We start from the raw sequence: 19,756 nt of genomic DNA, 5'->3' as shown, positions 1-19,756 counted from the left end.
GTTACGGGAGAGAAGCAGAGAAAAAAAATAGAAGCGCCACTAGTTCGTTTCTCATCTCGTTCAACGAGCAACGAACAACTGTCGTTGTGATTATCGTAGGAGACAAAAGCGTTTGAAAAGCTAGTGGAAGAGAAGAAAGAGGTAGAAGAGGAGCAGAGGGTTAAAAGCAGCCATTTTTTTAACACGGCAAAACACGACAAAACGCGTACAAAGCTGCAAACATGGCTGTCGAGGACACGCTGTTTACCACGGAACCTGTGTATTACCGAAGTCGAAGCTACAGAAAGCACGGCGGAAGATTAATTCACGAATGGATTCTACGACCATAAATAAAAATATTTGTATATTTCCATTGGAATTGGCTCAGAGAATATACTAAGAAAATAAATCACGCGTTCTTAAGAATGTGCCATATCATCGCGTCAACCTACGCAACGCGGAAGAGCGCCAAACTCGTTCGGTGGACTCGTCCTCGTCGCGACGAAACGATTATTTCCAGCTAAATAATATCTTCTTATTGTTTGCCAGGTATTCGTTTCGTACCTATTCAAGCCATTCCACTCTTCTATTTGCCACCTTCTATTTGATGTTTTCCCTTTGAATCGACCAACAGAAAAAGCGTGCAAACAGAGAACACGTGTCTGTTTGCTACGTTTTCATCCATCCTATTAGGACGATCATGGACCTTAGAATGGATTTCGTTGAAACTGTACGACGAATATACGCAGACGCTAAATTTCGATCGGAAAGCGCATCTGGTTTTAAACGAAATCGCGCGGTCGCGTTTTCCGCGTAAATCTCCTGACTCGCTCGTCTCCTAAGCGCTCGTCATCCAGCGTTTCGACGACTTTTCGGCGGAGTCGATACTCGACGCGTCACGTTCCACGTCCACATCGAATAAACCGTCCCTTTCGAGTTGTGTGCGACGTGGGGCGGACGGACGTATCCTGTCCGAAGCCTCTTTTGTCCGCAGTCGATCAAATTTGGGTGGTCCAAGAAGCCGACAGAAAGAGAAGGGAGTGGAGAGCAAGAAAGGATATCGTGCACCGCGTCGAGAAATTTTTGGAGGACGCGAGATGGCAGCGAGCGATAGTAGACAGGGTCATCTATGGTGGGGGTTACTGTTTGGGTGGGCGTTGCTGGGTCGATACAGGGTGGCTTCGCCGTCGCCGCTCGCAAGGAAAGCGCAACGGGCCGGCGACGGGACCAGCAACGAATACTCGTTCGCCGTTTCTCATTTGCCTTTCCCAAAATTCCGCCAGTCTCGCTGCGTAAAAATCGCGGACAGTATCGACAATCAGCGAGACGGATGAGAGAATGGTCATCGTCTTCACGGCGCGCGAGCTTCGGATGAATAAAATCGTTGCAGATTTAAACGTTCGAATGTTTCGATTTTCGCGTCGCGGAACACGCTCAGCCGATCAATGACGAGCTACGCGCTCTCATTTCGAATAACGTGAGAGACACGGTCGTCTGAAACGAATCAGCGTTGCATTAGGAAATCGATGATCTTAAAGCGATCCAGTCGGATGTAATTTCACTTTGGGAACGTTGAGTCGCAAAGTCAGTTTATTTGAGCTCGTAGCGGCGAGCGGAAAACGAACAGCGCAAAGCGAAAAGTGGAAAGCATCTTCTGGCGTTGCTTTACCGATATTCTCGAGCGATGCTGTGTTCGACGTAACGGGACATGACGAATGGAACTGACTGCGCCCTTCGTGTTGCTCCTCCTCTTTAATTTATCGTGCTAACTACTCGCACTACTGACGCTTTTGGGACTATGCGACAAGCGTGCGGTCGATTATCGGTAAACGTTAATTACTCCAATACCACTGTCTCGTTTTATTCGTGTTCATCCCAATAGATTAGCAACGAAATAACGCGCGGCGCTCGTTAACATGGTTTGTCGTCCGCTTTGTTCGTCGGACCCTCGTCGGCTCCGATAATCCTTTCCGACAGATATACGTAAATAAGTACATACGTTAAGGATAAAGAAGTATCGGACCCCTACGTTACATTCGCGACATTTTAATTTAAATATAGCATCGCTCAAGATACTACGCACGAACAAGACGTCGCATGTGGTGTGCCATTGTTTTGTTCGTAGTATCTTAAGCGATGCCATAAATTATGCGGGAATTGTCGAATCGTTTGGAATCTATGCTCCTTGCAGAGTCTGTGAATCCCATTCGTGGTTTCTGTGCAACAATACGGTACCTCTTAGGGGAAATTTAATCCTATTAACCGAATGTGTATATCAGTCAACATGATAATGCAATTGATATTTTTCATTCGTCGCGTAACATCCTCGAAGCGAGCCATCGCTAGCGGTTGTTAATTGTAGTAAGACAATTAGCTTCGTCAAATATTAGTTTCTTTATCTCGTTTTATTATCTTCGTTCTCCGATTGCTCTGTTCGTCCCGTGTTCTTCGTATTTAACGTACTGAAGGCTGTTTCCCGCTAACGAACGTTTACGATACTCGCAACGTTTAAGACTCGCGTGATTCGATCGCGTCGACGGATAACGATCGTTACTATCCCCAACTCGTCGAGGAAGATTAAACTGCAAAACGTTCGAGTGTAAGCACGTACTCGGAGTTAGCAGTGTTCCGTACTTGCGAGGATGGAGGCCAAATTGGTCGCCTGTTACGACCCTGGATCGCAGTCTTGTCCGCTCGATTTTCAGTCGTTTAGACGTTCAGAAGCAGACGGTAGGAATCGCTTCAGCTTTTTGGGGGAAAAACGTTGCAGCGGAAACCTCGAGCCGAGTCCGATTAGAACCATCGGAACACAGGAAAGTACGTTTCTTTTAAGGCGACAGTCTCGTTGGAATTTGAGCGGAGAGTGCGCGATGCCTTTCCATCGGAGATATCGTTGAAAGCTCGTTAGAAAATCCGTGGAACATGGTCGCCGGCGAGTCGACGTCGTTTGCACAACGTTTCAACGACTCTCGGCCTGTGCTTGAGACAAGCACGCGGTGGTTACGAGCACAGCGAGCAACGCAAGTTTAAATGCAACGACGAAAGACGTAATTTTCCGCGGACACCGCGTCTAACTGTCTGCTGGGAAGAACGAACAAGCTTGTGTGTTCCTTCGCTCGTAATTTCCTCGATAACGTCGATAACGACAGGCATCGCGTGAAACAGCAAATTTTTGCCTTTCCAGCGAATTTTATTGCGTGCGAATAGCGTTACGTCCACGTTACGTCAGAGCTAGGTTACGTTACCGCAAGGAAATGCAATCGCCACGTGTATTTCTTTAAATCGTGCGCACCACAATTGCCGCTATCCAACTTCACCGTGTTCTTCCTTTGGCCTCTTCTATCTTACCCCGTACACTTGCTTTTCCTTTTGCGGCTAATTACGTACTCGCAACCAGACCGTCTGGTTTATTCGCAATCGAATTCACAAGATGGATATTTTTCTGCAAGCTCCGACATAGAAATTGGAACAGCAACGCGTGACACACCGAATATTTTAATCGAATCTCTAAGCACGTTAACTCTGTTCCATTTGGTCGATCTCTTGGTCGAGTCCTTGAAACACTTTTTACCACGCACATGTTACTATTTATTAGTAGTTTATCCTCGCTAGACTATACTGTTCTGCCTTTTTCACACGCGAATATATCGCGTTCTTTCCTCTCACGTTATATCTTCCTATACCAAAGGGTTCGAGTACTGATAAATAACACCAAATCGAATTTTTCGTCGCTTCGTCCAAGCAATCGATCGCGCTCGCGTGCCAGTTTAAGCATTTACAGCGGCGATAAAAAATGAAGCACGTTTCCCTTTTCCATTTGGCGAAGGTCGAACGCACTCCATAATCACAATCAACCGTTGAAAAAGTTGCCGATGTGAGTCATCGGCAGCGATGCGTAGCAATACACCGTAGGTAACGATTTCGTGGTAAACTACGAACAACTGGATAGACATCGTAATTTGTAAGATAGAACACGCGCGACGCTAATTATTCCTTGTTACTAATTCATCGAACACGGGAAAATGCATCAGGAACTCGCGTGCTCCTGTTGTATGTCCGTATGTTCTACTGTATCGTCGTTCTTATTTACCGAAAGAAGCTACGCTCGTCACGATGTCTTTTTCGCAATATCTTTTCGATATCTTTTCGAGAAACAAGGAATACACGCGATGGAAGAAGACGAAGCAATGCAGAAGGAAAATTTCGACGCGACATGTTGGTCGTCGACACGTTGGTCGCCACGTCACCCATATTTATGTGACGGGCATCTTTCCGTGAGGGCCCGTAACCCAAATACGGGTGACGCTCTTTTTGTTCGAGTTAATTAAATGTAGGATATACAACATAAAAATATCAGAAACACATTGTACCATACTTTTTATCAATCTATATTCTGGATGAAATATTACATTATGCTATGTCGCATAGTATTCGTTAAAACATTCCAAACACGTTTCGGGTGATTTTGGACACTTCGAATAATATGTTTCGGGCTTTTTTACGTTTCTTCTCGCCTCTTGGCGTGCGACAGTTTGCCTCTTCTTCTCGTAACATAGGGTGTACATCCTTCTTATAGGCTTGTCCTGCTGATTCTTACGAATCTCCAGATGGCGGGACACCTTCTTCGTTTTCTTGCGATGGTTGTCGGGCGCGGTATTTTCTCACGACACATCCGACCATTCGGAAACGAGAATTTCCCGAAATTTTCTTATCCGTATTTTTTTGTTTGCGACTGTTTGGTACACAATACGAGCATTTACTATAGTTGTTCCTAAGAGGAAATGTAGTGCTAATTTCGGATACCACTTGATGCTTTTCCGTATCGTAGTGGCACACGAGACCATCTGGTCGCTTCTGTCGATACCAGTTTTTCCATTATTCTATACTACTCTTCTCACTATCAAATATATTTTCACGCTGTCTACTGAGCATTTTGAGGATGAAAAAATCACCGATGTGCGTCTCATAAGAAGTACGCTTCTCGACTAAATGAAAGATCTGGGATATCCGCCATGAGATCCCTCGGAATACGATCGGATTTGGACCCCGCGGGGAACTTAGCCGAGTTACTTAGCCAACGTGTTAATTAATTCATTTATTTATTTATCGTCACGCGTACATTCGCGTCGAGCGATACTGCAACGCGAGTGCGCGAAGAGCGTGCAAAATAGAAAAAGCGTATCGAAAGTGGAACACGTGGCGACCCGAGTCTGACGCGATATCGATCGCGCTACTTGATCGTTCATCGACTCGAAAATCTTTCATCTTGCTGCGCGGCCGTAATTTGCATATGGTTAAAGCAGGGCCGGATTTTCTAGCAACTATTGGCGTCGTTTCCTTCACCGCGATAAAGCGAATCTTGCCGCTTTAACGCAAACAGATTTGCTGTCGTTAGAATAACCGAACGCGAACAGCGAAAATCCATTGAACGTAAAATGGGAAAAATCAATTCGGCTGGTAACGCGAGTTCGGTGTGAGCACACCGTGCGAATAAATCATTCGTTCGGTGTCGCCACCGACAGAAATACGCGGTATTTTTATCAATGCCGTTTCTCGTGTACCAACCACGGAATTCCAAATGTGCCGTCAAATTTTCTCGCCGCCTGTACGCACAAGATGTGGAAACCACGTTAACTATTCCGCCACAAGGTTACAGGCAAAGGTTCGTTTCAAAGAAACCAGCGAAACGCGCGCGCTACATTCGATTATCCGTTTACGAAACAGGAAACAAGATAGACGGTGCATTCGCTGCTCGATTGAAACATCGTTCGGCCGATAAGGAAAAATACTCGAGTCAGCAACGCAAGTATCGATATAACGAGAATTGCAAACGATTTCGATAAACGTACATTTGCTAGAACTATTGCGTTGGCAACTAAGTGATTGCGGATTTTGTCAATACCACCTAATGACAAAACCCGCAATCACTTACTTGCCAACCGAATAAATAGAAGAAAAATCGGACAGACAGAAGCAGAGCGACAGACGAGATGAAATATCTGCGGATTCGGATAGACGCAACGTTTGACTGGACTTGACAGTGGAAAATCGTCGATTAGACGGAAAATAAGGAAGCGAAGTGTTTCGCGATAAACGACGACGGTATTTCGACCGCGAGTGAAAAGAAAGACGAAAATACAGCGACAGACGAGAGGAAAGGGAGCAGGAGGGAGGAGAAGGAATACAGAGAGGTGAACAGATCTCGCGATATTCTATCGTGGCTAGAGAAATGAAAGCAAAGAGTGAAGGTGGTATATCTGGGATGAGAAGGAGAGGAAGAGAGGAAGAGTGGAGTCGGAGAAGGAGATGTGGAAGGAAGTGGGAGCAGCGCGAAGGGTTGCGAGGGGAACGAGATGGAAAATGAAACGAGATGGAACGAACGGAGCAGCTCGGAAGGAAAGAAAGAGGGGAACATGGAGAATTCTCCGGTCTGAGCGGTGGCTCGCGCTTGCGCGAATCAGTAGCAACGCACTGGTACGTAATGCCATCGGCGAGCCAGTCTGACGCCAGGCACCGCGACGCTATGACGTCACTGGTCCGCGTTTTTCCACCGATCGTTTCACCACAGCGGTGAGAATTCATGAATGAAAACCGCTAACTTGGAAGCTTCCGTCGAACCTCGCGTGCATCCACGAGCCTGCCGTACGTGGAATCGCCAGGGAAATCGTGGTCCGCTCGTGCCACCGACGATCAACCGCGTCGATCGATTTCTCGATTCGTTGCACGAGAGACCAGATACGCGAAATGGAACGGACCCAGTGCTGCGACCAGTTAAATCTCCGCAACGCCTCCTTCACCGGCCAGCACCTGTGCGGCTGCCAGCCTTTTCGTTAACCTGCCACTTGTTCGTCTTTCCACGCGAGTTTCCACTTCGATCATATACGCGTTGTCCTCTTTGCGCTCTCTTTCTCTCTTCCTGCGGGAAAACGTTCAGCGAACTTCCAATTGCCTCTCCTTCGTTTTTATCTCTGTCTTCTCTGCGACAGCTTGTCCGACTGACACAGTCTGTTCTTCGAAACTTCTTCGAACGAGGGATCGTTTAGTTTCTCGCGCTCGGTATCGCAAATGCGCTAGTATGCGTATAGTAATTTCGCGTCTTGCACCGCAGTTTCCAGCGACGATGGTGCGCGACGGACCTCGTTTTCGATAGATCGGTGTGATCGGCGCAAGAATACTCTTTTCGTTAGATTATACGCGCGTTATACGTCGTAAACGATCATCGTGCAACAATGACAATCGAGTTTTTAACAAAAACGAAAGATCCTTGGTGTCTGTCAGATTCTTCGTGCTGTGGTTTCGACAGCAACCAACTGCGAATGCGATGAACCGCGTTCTTCTCTTCTCCGCTGGTCATCTCATTAGCGGAAACGCGATACTCGATACGCATCGATTAAAATTAGTCGGCGATATCGGCGAAACTCGCAGCACAACGACGTGGCCGAAACAATGCGTGGAGAGCGCGCAGCTAACGTCGCGTCGGCTACTTCTGGCAATACACGGTGATTCGATAACGCTGCAGTCCCGGTGCCGGATCGTTCCAATTTATCAATTTATCTTTTTTCCCATTTTCTTCGCGCACGTTCCTTCTCTTCGATCAGTCGTCCCCTCGGCCAATTTAATTTTCCTAACGCGTCTGCGACTGGTTTTTTGCATCGTAACCGTGCGACCCTTCGCACGCTGGATGCCACTCGTATGCAAATATAACTTTTACGATCCACAGTGGCCAGAAAATTCTGCCGTTTAAATTCCAGGCGAATAGTTGGTCGGCGATCGTATTACCATCGATTCTTTGCAAAGATATATCGCGTCGGAGAAGCAGCCCGCGAGATATCTCGTCCGCGCTTAAGGAAATTAGTCGCGCACTTGATAGAGATTCGAAAATTTAACGATAAACTACGAACCGTAGACGCCACGCTGTTGTCCGATAATCGGATTTCTTCCTCGCAAGAGTATCGTTACGCTTTCATCGAAAGGAAAATTCATTTTCCGATATGAATGGGCTTTGCTCGTGATACGCGAAGCCTTCGTTTATTTCGTTGGACTGACGCGTTCAACGTCGACCTCTGTCTTCCAATGTTTGCTCGAATAATACACTTCGATCTTTGTGATTTCTCATTTACTTTCTAACAAAATCGAAAGTTGCGACTTCGCATAGAGCGACGCGACACGAAGATCGGCGTCTCGATGCTTTCGGTTTCCCGATGCTTCGCGATAAGCGAGTGAAGTGTAGAAAACGAGAGAAAAACGCGCATTCCGAGTGTTGTTCGCGACCACATGACGGTGTGAGCCGAGGCCAAGGGTAGTCGCCGGGTCTTGGTTGACCCTGCAGGTTGAGGTGAATAATTGAAGGCGGCACGGCTATACTTTAAACCTTCTCGCGAAACTCGATAAGCGTGGCAAGAAGCATGCTCGCTTCTGAAAACGTTTCCTAGCGTTTACATGGACACGGTGGCGCCTAGTTGTCACGATACGGCGAAACATCGTGTTCCGCGATCACGAACAACCGTTGCCCCTGTGTCGAGCAACACTTTTTCTTCTTCGTCGAGATTGCGGTATCGATGACTGGAAATAGATCGGTCGTTAGTCGAATCATGCAAATTATCCGGGGATTATATCTTACGTAACGTCGTAAGTCTGTTATCCTTTACCTAAGGAAACGTTGGTGAATAATGCAACAAACAACGAAGCAATTATTCTCAGATAGGATAACGCAATAACGGAAAGCGAATAGGAAAACAACAGTCTGTGCGCGAGCTGTTGTCGCATCAAGTTGGGAATTACGTTGCTCGACGGAACGCATTTGCCGATTCGATGAACTTCAATCGAAATTCATTTGCTCGATGCTTCTCGAACGAACAGAAAAAGGGAAAATTCCTGCGTAGAATCTTGGAACGATGCGACGATCGGGTCAACGATCTACCGAACGCATTAAACGATCGTCGTGCGATTTAATCGTTTCGTTCGATTCGCAAATAATCGTGAACGTCGTTTAACAACCGCAATCGTTTCTCGCTATTTTTCCTATCGTTTCATACGACTTGCGACTATAAACAGCCGCTCAGATCATTCCACTTTCAACACGTACTTTCTCCTTGCACCAGGCACAGTGATTTCATCGGAGTGTTAAACGAAGATCTTCTCGCTATACTTCGTCCAAGCAGTTTAAAAACCATTTTCCTATTTTCATCGCCATTTCTGGGTCACGTACGTATTTTCGACGATCTGCGAGAGAAAAAAAGCCTCGAAACGCGACCTGATATTTCCTCTAACGAGTAGGTTAACGAGTTTGCGGATTTCCCAACATTTCGATCGGTATATAAATTCTCGAAAGCTCGTTGTAACTGAAAAGAAAATCCACTCGCCGGTTGTCCCGACGCGACGCGAAAGAAGCAGAAATCCATTTCGCTCCCGGCTGGTCTGCTCTGTTTTGTCCGCAAAGTAAATTTTTCAAGGACGAACGTAGGAGTCCCTGGCGATTCGCGTCTCGCTTCGAAGAGATGCGACGGCGCGGCGCGGCGGAAGAAAAACGAATATGTAGAACGATATCGCATCGAACCGTTGTCTGCAACGCTACCAACGAAAACCGACTTTTCCAGACATCTACTGGAGCTGGTGTGACGCGCGAGTTCCTTCGGCTATAAACCGAATATAAACCAGGTGAATCCGGAATCAGGAGCCTTTCAACGCGGAACAGAGTTTCGTCCGTGGTGTTCGCTTGCGAACGAATCTGAGCGACTATCAGCTGCTACATTTTCAAAGAGAAAAATCTCGCGGACGAACGCGAGCCGGCAAACTCGAAGCGACCTTGAGACAACGTGGAGGATTTCCCACGAGACCGTTGGTTGCCTGATCCGCAAAAGAGAAAGTGGACAAAGGGACAGACATTCTCGCGCTTTCTTTCCTTTCTATAGACACGTTTAAATTATTTTGGAATAAACTCGGCCGGTTGACCTTCGAACAACGCGAAAGATGCAAAACGGGCGGTGAGACGGTTTCGGTGTTGGAAGATACAGAGGAAAATTAGAAAGCTACAGCGCGAGCAAGGTTGATCGTCGCGAAGCGAAAGAAGTCTGTGGAGAAACATGGGGAAGAAGAACAGCAAGCTGAAACAGGATACCATCGATCGACTCACCAATGACACGTATTGTGAGTATCGTTGTTACTTTTTCGTTGCAAAGACAGACTGTAGCCGCTTATATCATGCTTTTTACAAAATTACCCGTCACAGATCCCCCTTCAACGTTTCGTTTCCGCCACGTCGTTTCTCTTTCGACGTCGCATCCTTTGCATATTTACACGCCCCGAGCACGCCGCCCAGTTGACAGCCGCAGCCCTTTCTAGCGACGCCACGCCACGTATCCACCTGTTTAACGAGAAACGCGACGTTTCATCGCCGGAGGAAACGACGATTTATCGGATCTGAACGTCATTCGTACCGAGTCACTCGCGCTGTTCTTGGAGTTACGAACAACTCGCTAGCTTAGATCTACGTATTTTTCATAATTTGATGATTTAATAATTCTACGTTGCTGGAAGCCGAGATCTTTCTGCAATGCTTTCGTTTGATGCCGTTTAAGCGGGTAGCGATTATCGGAAAAATGAAAAGTCACGGAATCGACAAATCCTTATATCTTCGGGAAACAGTCGTTTCATCGGCGAAACGTTTTTTCGTCAAAGCACGGGTTCGCTTAAATCGTTAAGAAGCGTTCTCTGCTAGATCGTTAAAGAATCTTAATAAAACGAGCGATCAAAGAATGGAGGTTCGTTGATCGCAACGAGCTTTCAATCAACGACGATCAACAACGTTAGAATAGATATGTAAATTGGCCTGCCGATGCAAGGACGACCTCTGAATAAAGGAAATCCTTGATGGAAGTTTCGCTGCTCCGTTGGAATTATCAGCGGACAATGAGAACGATCAGACTGTTGGTGTCGCGTTCCATTTAATGATCCGAGATCGGAGATAATTTCGATCGAAGAAATCGTATTTCGAAAGGGACAACGATAAGATGCACGTGATTAAATGCCTAGAGTTCGTTTGCGAAGCTTTCGCTTGGCTTTCATTCCCCCTTCCTCATAAAAAAAATACACAATATAAATTATCGATGAGATCGAAAGTTTCGACGTTTGATCAGCGATTAAAGTTTTAACTGGTCTGGTCCGGTCGTTAAATTGTATTTTTACGAGGCGAAGAAATCTTCTTGGCGATGGAATATCCAAATAAAACACTCGTGAGCGCACTCATGAGAGAAACAATCGCGATTACGATTTAACAGCATAGGTATTATTATTATTATATTATTATCAATATTGTAGGATTACAGTGTAAGCTATCCTTGATATAATAATATTTAGGAGGATGGAATAATTTTGTGGATAGGATGATCGCGGAAATACCACTACGTATCAGGACTATGACAGAGACGTAATCCAGCGACGACGAATTTCACGTATATACCGTGGACGTGAAAATCCAACGTCAGCTTTCTTATTGTTACCGAGACAACGTCCCTAGTTGGGTTCGTAACAGATACCACACGATCTTCTCCTTCTCCGGTTTGCTCGCGTATATCGAGCTTTTTTTTTAAATTATCAACACTTTGAATGCCACGTTGGTCATATTTGACCGGCCACGGTTTCTTCTGTGACGCCACGGTGGCTTGAACTTCTTACAATTGTAGAAATTGAATGGAAATTGACAGTTAGGGCATTTTGAATATAACCGATAAATAGAATATACTTTGAAATAAAAAGTGCCCTATTGAACGATTAAACGTTTTTATTAGAACATCGATAAAAAAAAATGAGAACAAATGTTGCATCTAACGGTGCACTGTGTCGAAACACTTTAAACATAAATGTGGCTCGTCAATACAAGCTGGACGATAGGTGGTCACCTTTTCAGTCCGATTCTTAGCAATTTTTCGTCCTAACTGTTTAACATTTTTTTATAGCACTCTCTGCAAAATTTTCGTGCCAGGTACGCTTTCCCTTCTTTCTTCTGCGTTTCGTGTCGCGATCTTTGTCGAATAAATATATTTGATGGCTCTGGTGAACGGCACTGTGTAAGGTGCGTTGCGCGTGCCATTCTAAAATCTGATACCTTGATTTTTGTTTTTCTTGCTTGTTTATAGAGTATCATCGCGTTTGAAATTGATGTATTTAATAATAACTCTAAAGCTAATTTTATATACCACTCGAGGGTTCTTCTATATAGTGTGGAATATGCTATCGTTCGATCTGATAAATCTACAGCACATTTTCCTCTATTGTAATCTACCACTACCATTGCTTTATCAGAAACATAATCTTTTTTGCGGACCTCTACCATTTCAGCCGAATGTTTCATCGAAATCATAAAAATAATCATAATACCGTTCACTAATATCTTCTACACGTTTCAACACTATATTCTGCACGTTTTGCTTACGACGAAATAACGAATGCGAATAGTTTGTTGAAATATGTATGTTATAATATGTCGCTATCAAAAGTTACCAAGGCGCCAAGGTGGTCACCCGTGGCCACCAATAAGATAAACGGTTCATTGGGCAAGAATGTTGTCTTACATCATCAATTTATTATTATTGTGCCATTATATGCTTTGAATAATAAAAATACTCTCGTGGCGTCCTGAGCGAAACATCTGATTTCGGGGTGGCAGTTAAAGTGTTTGAACCGTTTGAATCACAAGCAGTGCGATCGCGCTGTTTAAATTTTATGTGAAAAAGTGCGAGTACATTTGAACACTGCGGACGACTCATGGTATTTTGTATTTCATTGTTATATGTTCTTCTCAATAATTTTTATCGAACAAAACTCGAAAAATTTATAAACTGATAGTATGCATATACAGGATGGTTGATAACTAGTGGTACAAGCGGAAAGGGGGTGATTCTACACGAAAAAAGAAGTTGAAAATATAGAATAAAAATTTCTTGTTTGAGGCTTTGTTTTCGAGAAAATCGACTTTGAATTTTCGCTCGGTATGCGTGCGATACGTTATAACGGATCTCACTGTAGATCGTTGTCTCGATGGAAAAATTAAAAAAAAAAATTTTTATTTTATATTTTCGACTTCTTTTTTCGCCTAGAATCACCCCCTTTTCGCTTGTACCACCAGTTACCAACCACCCTGTATAATAACATAGATGTATTTCATAGAAACAACGAATATGACGAGCGCTGTTGCACCGCTTCTTTCTCTTCGCAATCGATTAAGACAAGCGCTATCGCGCTGTTTGCAATTTTTCGTCCCTGTTTTTTCAAACATCCCTGCGACTGAAACGGTTAAGCAACTCGTGAACTACGAGTGCGAGTATCGAGGTAGAACATGCTGGCTCGGTAAATAGCGTTCTCGTAAGATTTCATCAATCTGGAGCGTGTACCAACGCGCAACGCGAGTCCGGGAAACTTTCGAAAAGAAAAGGTCCTGTTAACGGCACCGTTGCAAAAATCGATACCGTTGGCCCAGAATGTTGTCGCCACTAAAAGTCGTCTACTTTCGTTCAAGTGTCGTTAGAAATATCGACGTTTCGAATGGAAAACGGCGTCGCGATAAACCGATCGGTCCACTGAACAGGTCGCAATGTATTTTCGGTGATTCGTTGGAAAACTAAAACGTGGAAATAACCGTAAAAGTATAAAATCGAACGAGCGAGCTGGAAGAAAAACAGAACCGTTCTGATTGATGGATGGTGCCCCATACGTCGAGAACAAGAAGATTCGTAGAATCGGTTACGTGATAGGAATTTATCGCACGATTTCACGATAAACGTCCATCTGATAGACAGTTGCTCGTACAATTATCTTGGTCGGTAGATCGCGGCGCGTAATTAATGTCGCAGTGTATCGCATGGTTTATCAATTTTTGTATATCGAAGCTTCGATACGCATCCCCGCACGAAATCAAGTTAGCTGCGTTCTTTTCTTGCGTCTACGAAACGTAAATTGATTTACGAACGTTGCCGCGACGTAATTATCGCTCGCCATTAACGAGAACGTTATCTATCAGCGCCGTTTTTACGACTTCGTTATCGCCACGTATTGCCTCAAACTTTCCTTTAGTTTAGTATCGCTCGATCCTGAGCTCGTTATAACGTGTAGATTTGTTTAATAAAGAAACGAGTGGATGAATTCGTAATAATCCGATGTATTAAAATCAGTATAAGTACAAGAGATAGTGTATGCCAATTATAATCGTCGCTCGCTCAATGCCACTATACTAATCGAAGAAAGAATAATAATACTAATTGCTCATAGGTAGCACGTTCATAAATTTATATCGATATACGGTAATAACAATCTGTCCAGAATTTATTTACCTTGCAAACCAAACAATTTAGTTTGGTTAGTATTCAAAGGCACGATAATATGAGTCTCTCGCAGATTTGAATTTTCGTTTCAACTTTTTCTACAGCCATGGGCCGCTACGATCCTTACGAAATTTTTTTTTATTATTATTTAATTTGTACTTTACAATTTGTCCAGTTGGACATTCGGTAAATTTTTATGGTTTAATTGCTAAATAACGCGTGGATGGCTACCTCCAACGGAATACGTTTTCGAGTTTGACTATTTTATTTCTTTAGTCAGGTTAGTGGAGTGTTTTCTTTTTAGTCTTCTTTCTATGAGAGTTTTGTTCGCTTCAGCAACCAGCTGGTTTGGATGTGTTGCCGTTCTTTCCTTATATTTTTCCGCGTACCTGTCGGTTTCTTCTTGACCGTTGGTATTTTTAAGTCTTTGCGTATATCCTCGGTTCTGCATACCATGGGGCGTTGACTATTGTTCTTAGTATCTTCGATTGTAGCGCCTCTAGTTTATTTATGTGGCTCATTGCTGCTGTCCCCCATAGTGGCATTCCGTACGTCCAAATTGGTTTTACTATCGCTTTCTAGATTTTTAGTTTATTTTCTATGCTGAGTTTAGAGCCTCGATTAGTTGGTCAGTACATTTTATCCGTATTCTGTCTATAATTGATTTAGTATATTGTTTTCGTGTAAGTTGTGTGTTTAAGTGGAGTCCTAGGTATTTAACTTGCCTTGTTTGTGTTATGTGCGTGCCATTCAATTGAATATTTGTGGTTTCCGTTTTCGTAGTGTAAATCTAATATTGTTCCATTTGTTGGGGTTTGCTTGCCTTTCGAAATGTCCGTAAAATACGAGTGCCTTCGGGCGAAACAAGTTTGGAATTATCGTTATCGAGGCTCGCAAGGAAATGGCTCTCTGATCGCTGCCTTCTTTCGGATCCATGGAAACGTGTATTTTTCAAGACTGCGTTGCTGCCAGTTGCCCGAACATTCAACGCACTCGGTGTGAATTGCGATTATTCGAACGTGGAAACGCGTAAGTACAACACGAGGTAATCGAACCACGTTATATCAACTTCTCCGCGCTATATTCACCGTGACTCGTGTACATATTACTAAAGCCAATATTTATCCATTTCGTGGCCGATTCTCTGCTCTAACGAAGGGGAACGGTGGAAATTAAAACGAAACAGAACAGTGAAAATCAAAACGATATAGAGATAGTTAATTGTAATTGGATCGCCAGTGTTTCATCTTTCATTTAAAATCGAGTATGCCTTTTTTCACACGGTACATCAGTTCGCAAAAATACAAATCCGCGGTTGGTTCCTGGATTTTGTCGACTGGCATTTTACAAGGGTGTAACGGTGCGTTTACACAGCAGGATAATTGTTCTTCGCTGATATCGTCGATATCAACAACGTGCAACGTTGCACGCGATTTTTAAGCCGCACGAACGTGCACATGATCAGTGGAAATAAAGTAAATTGTATTATTTCTACAAGCGTGTCACGTCGGAGACACGGGCGATGGTGAAATTAAGAAAATCACTGGTCGTTTTCTCGCGTCGTTCGAATGATTTCGTGTAAGCTTAAACGTTTCACGAGCAAGGTAAGAAGAAAAGTCAGACTTTAGATATACTGGCAGAGTTTATTACGTGAATCCAACAGAGTGACAGTTAAGAATGTTAGAACATAGAATCTCGAGAGCTGATTTTAGGAGGATTTATATACTGTGGGTTTGCTTCCTATGGAATGTCGCCGGAGCCCAGGTCAGAGGTGGCCGTGCTGTTACTGTCTCCTTTTCTTTTTTTTTTTTTTATTTGGAAGTAGTTTGCAATCAATTCTCATTGAGAATTATAAGTAAATTATTCTGCCAACGAGCCAGTAGAATTTGTTTAATTTTAATTTAAGCTGCTTGGATTTGTCTACCATGTGTCGTTTCCATATCATTCTTCTGTCCAGAATTATGTCCAAATATTTGACTGAATTTTTGTTTGGAATTGTAATTGTGCATTGTTTATGGTCACCTGTGGGCAGGATTGTTTTCACAGCGTGAAGGTTATTTGACTGGATTTATTTTCGTTACTGTTTTCTGACACTGGAACATTCTCTACGTTGTCATTTCGATGGCCTGCGGGATGTTCTTTAGACCCCCTTGGTTTTTCTATCGCTAATTTATCTCGTTCGGTGACACGCGTATAGATGATCCTTATTGTACAAAATAGTCGATAAACGTCGTTTAAAGCCAGCGAAACATTCGCAGGAATACGCTACGAGATCATTCGCCCGTTCTTTCCGCGACGAGAATTGTCGAAGCGTTTTCGAAGCATCCAAGAACGCTCGGTGTAATCTCTGCGAACGTCCGCGCGTCTACGTCCTGAAGCCATTACCTAATACACGTGCGCACATTCAGTTTTTAATTTTACCACGTTGAAGTGGGTCTCGCTTCAAAGAAAACTCTACATCTCCTCTAGTGTTTAGTTTTTGGCACAACGATTCTCTTTACAGCGGCTTCTTTCGTCTCTGTTATATTGGGTTGGCAACTAAGTGATTGCGGACTTTGTCAATGCCACCTAATGAGAAAATCTGCAATCACTTAGTTGTCAATCCAATAGTACCGACAATCTCGACGATAAAGCGCAAACGCCGACGAGTCAAAAGGGTCGGAAAACTTAACGGCCATCAATATATTTCGGCACCGCAGCCGCTTGTCTTCAGTTAGCCGCAGAGTGAAGAGTGAAGAGTCGTTAATCGAGAGTTGTGATATCACACTACTGCATTGAGTTTAAGTTAAATAATCAACGTTTCTCTGTTTAATCCACTGTAATAAATCAATACATTATCACATAGGATAGAAACCACTGGAAATCCTAATTCCTAACATTCCTGAATAAAGAATTTCTATAATACATTCATCCACGCATTTGCTCTCTCTATTCTGAGATAAAGTCTTAATATACCAGAACGCGGAGTAAACGAGGATTCGTCCGCCTGACGTAAATGCACCGTAAGAGGAATCATTCGTTTGATCATCGACATTGGACGCGGTGTCTCGTCGCGCGTTCTACGTTGTAGGTCCAATCGATTTCGATGCTTTTCCGCTTCCCGCGCTTCGCCTTTTTCTTTTTTTTTTTTCTTTGGCCGCTGCACGCACACTTACCGACACGCTCCGTCACGCTTTGCGCGTATTTTCTCCCGGCTGGCAACCCTTCCGCCATTCCTCTCATTCCGATTCTATCTGTCAGCGCTCTCGCGATACGATCTACGTTACTCGGGCCATAGTCTCGTGTGATCTATCGTTTGCACGAGGCATAACTTTTCATTAGACGAACAAACTGGCGAGAATTATCGTTCGATGATATCCGGTGAGATTTTCTCACCGATGGTGTACGTCGGTTTCAGCGGTACGAGTCCATTGGTGCAACGTTTAATTTCTAGGCCAGTGACCTGCAGTTTACTAACGCGTATGTAAGAAGGTTACTATCGTCGATCAATTTATTCTCGTATAAGCTAGACGAGATTATCCACGAGACGCGGAGCACGACAGTTGGCGTCGAGCATCGTCGATCGTTCGCGCCGAGGCGGGACAGACAGTGTAAAAGTAAATTTGAGAAAATAACAGAGCGATCGTTGTAACGCGATAACGTTGCCAGCTTATCGATGGGATTCCATGGAAGTTGGAATTGGTGGAAGTTATCGAGAGAGTTATTAGCGTTCGGTTTATTCGCTACGAATCAACGAGATCGGAATTTGCGGGAATTTCGATGCGGTCTGCTCTTGAAAAACATCTCCGTCCTATTTCCCGTGGCTGGAGCAAGCGAAATCTCGAAATTCAAAGGGATTAGCGGGCATACGGGACCGTGGAATCGCATTTCCTCGTTTCGTTGGTGGCTGTCCTATTAAACGCGCCGCTCCACACACATACACACACACACAAGCGTTCGATATCCGCCGTTTCCGTCGCGACACCACGCGTCGATACAGCTACCTGCTGTACATATAGCACAAGGAAATCGTTAAAATTCACCAAGCAAAGATTTTATCTTCGCGGTGCGCCCTTCGTCTCGACATCGCATTTACCGATCGAACGAAAGTTTTCGTGACACGCGGAACCAGCCGATTGCTTATTCAGAAATCTCCGTTTCGAGGGTACCGTGACACGCAACGCGTTCGAGTAACGTTCACAATCAATTTCCCGGCCCAAATTTCTCACAGTCACGATATCGAAATAACGACAGTAACGGCAATAACCGTAGGAAAATCGCGCAATATCTTTGCTTGCGACACGTCCGAGAACTCGTAGCGCTCCGATCATCGTCGGTAACGCGCGCGAATTATCGATCGACGATCGACGCAGCAACGACGACCGAAAAAGGTTCTAGTCGTCGATGCCACGTATCGTTCGATCATGGAGTGGGCTGACCCGAAAATTCAACGATGTTCTCAATCTCCTCGCCTCGCTATACGAATATCGATTGGAAGTAAGATGGCAATTATCCCGGAGAAAATGAAATATCCGTGGCACGAGGTAACGAGGAGATGCGGACGAGTTGTAAATAGGCGAGCGGAACAAATTAACGAAACACGGCTGGGACGCGCGCATCGTCGAAACTGCAAAACTGTCGGGGTCGATTAATCGACGCTCGATCCGATTAATGGGCTTTAATTGACTCGAGCAATCGGATTTTCGACATTTTCCATGATCAAATCCTCCTCACTCTCTGCCTCGTTTCCTCGCCGTTTCCTATTTCTCTTCTGCACGCGATTACGATCTTTCGATTCGACCGAGTAAGCTACGCTCGCTTTAATTTCCCTCCCCACCCTTTGCCCTAGGCATTGAGACGCTGACATATCGAACGAATAAATTCGTCCAGAATGCTAAATTTTCTACCACTCTCCGGCAAACTGTCCCATCGTTTACGGCATTTACGAAAATATTTGCGCCACCTCTCGGCATTTTTTTTTTTCTTCGAAACTGTTCACGCGGTTGAAAAACGAATGGTCACCGGAACACCGACGACTCTTTCGCTCGCTCGAATTGCGCCGCAGAATGTGCGCGTTTTAAGAACTGTGGGAAGTCGCTGAAGGCTCAAGTCATGCAACGTGAAAAATAACTCACAGCCCTGTTGTGTCCTTGTTCAATCTACGATCATTCGAGTCAAGGAGAATCGGCGCTGACTTGCTTTTCCTTTATAAGCTTATCGATAGCGTTGCTTTTTGCCCACCACTCCGTCAATTTATAAATTTTTATGCCTGTCGTCTAGATTCACAAGGTCTTTTCTCCTACACCGTTACAGATCCTTCCTGGTGAACTCGAATATAATAAATCGCGTATGCGATACAGCCAACTCTTACCGCACCTGCTCCGATTTCCTCGTTGGCATCGATGGTTTCAGAGATTTGCTGCGCTGTATTTTGTAATGGCCGTTACATGTAATGGCCCGTTGTTACTGTAGGTTTGCCACGC

At 44.4% G+C, this 19,756-nt stretch overlaps 1 protein-coding gene across 1 annotated transcript in view; it reads left to right on the top strand.

Moving 5' to 3' along the window:
• Positions 1–6,444: 6,444 nt before the first annotated feature.
• LOC117236153 (frequenin-1) overlaps positions 6,445–19,756 on the top strand; it is a 47,543-nt gene continuing 34,231 nt past the window's right edge. Inside the window, exons 1-2 of the mRNA XM_033498876.1 lie at positions 6,445–6,549; positions 9,576–10,125. Coding sequence (XP_033354767.1) covers positions 10,062–10,125 — 64 coding nt within the window. The 5' untranslated portion in view covers positions 6,445–6,549; positions 9,576–10,061. The remainder of the gene's footprint in view (positions 6,550–9,575; positions 10,126–19,756) is intronic.

Source organism: Bombus vosnesenskii, unplaced genomic scaffold (assembly GCF_011952255.1).
Source record: "Bombus vosnesenskii isolate JDL3184/JDL3185 unplaced genomic scaffold, Bvos_JDL3184-5_v1.1 scf7180000013340, whole genome shotgun sequence".
In the NCBI taxonomy this organism is placed as follows: Eukaryota; Metazoa; Arthropoda; class Insecta; order Hymenoptera; family Apidae; genus Bombus; species Bombus vosnesenskii.
The sequence above is the reverse complement of the archived record's forward strand: the minus strand, read 5'-3'. Positions and strand labels throughout refer to the sequence as shown.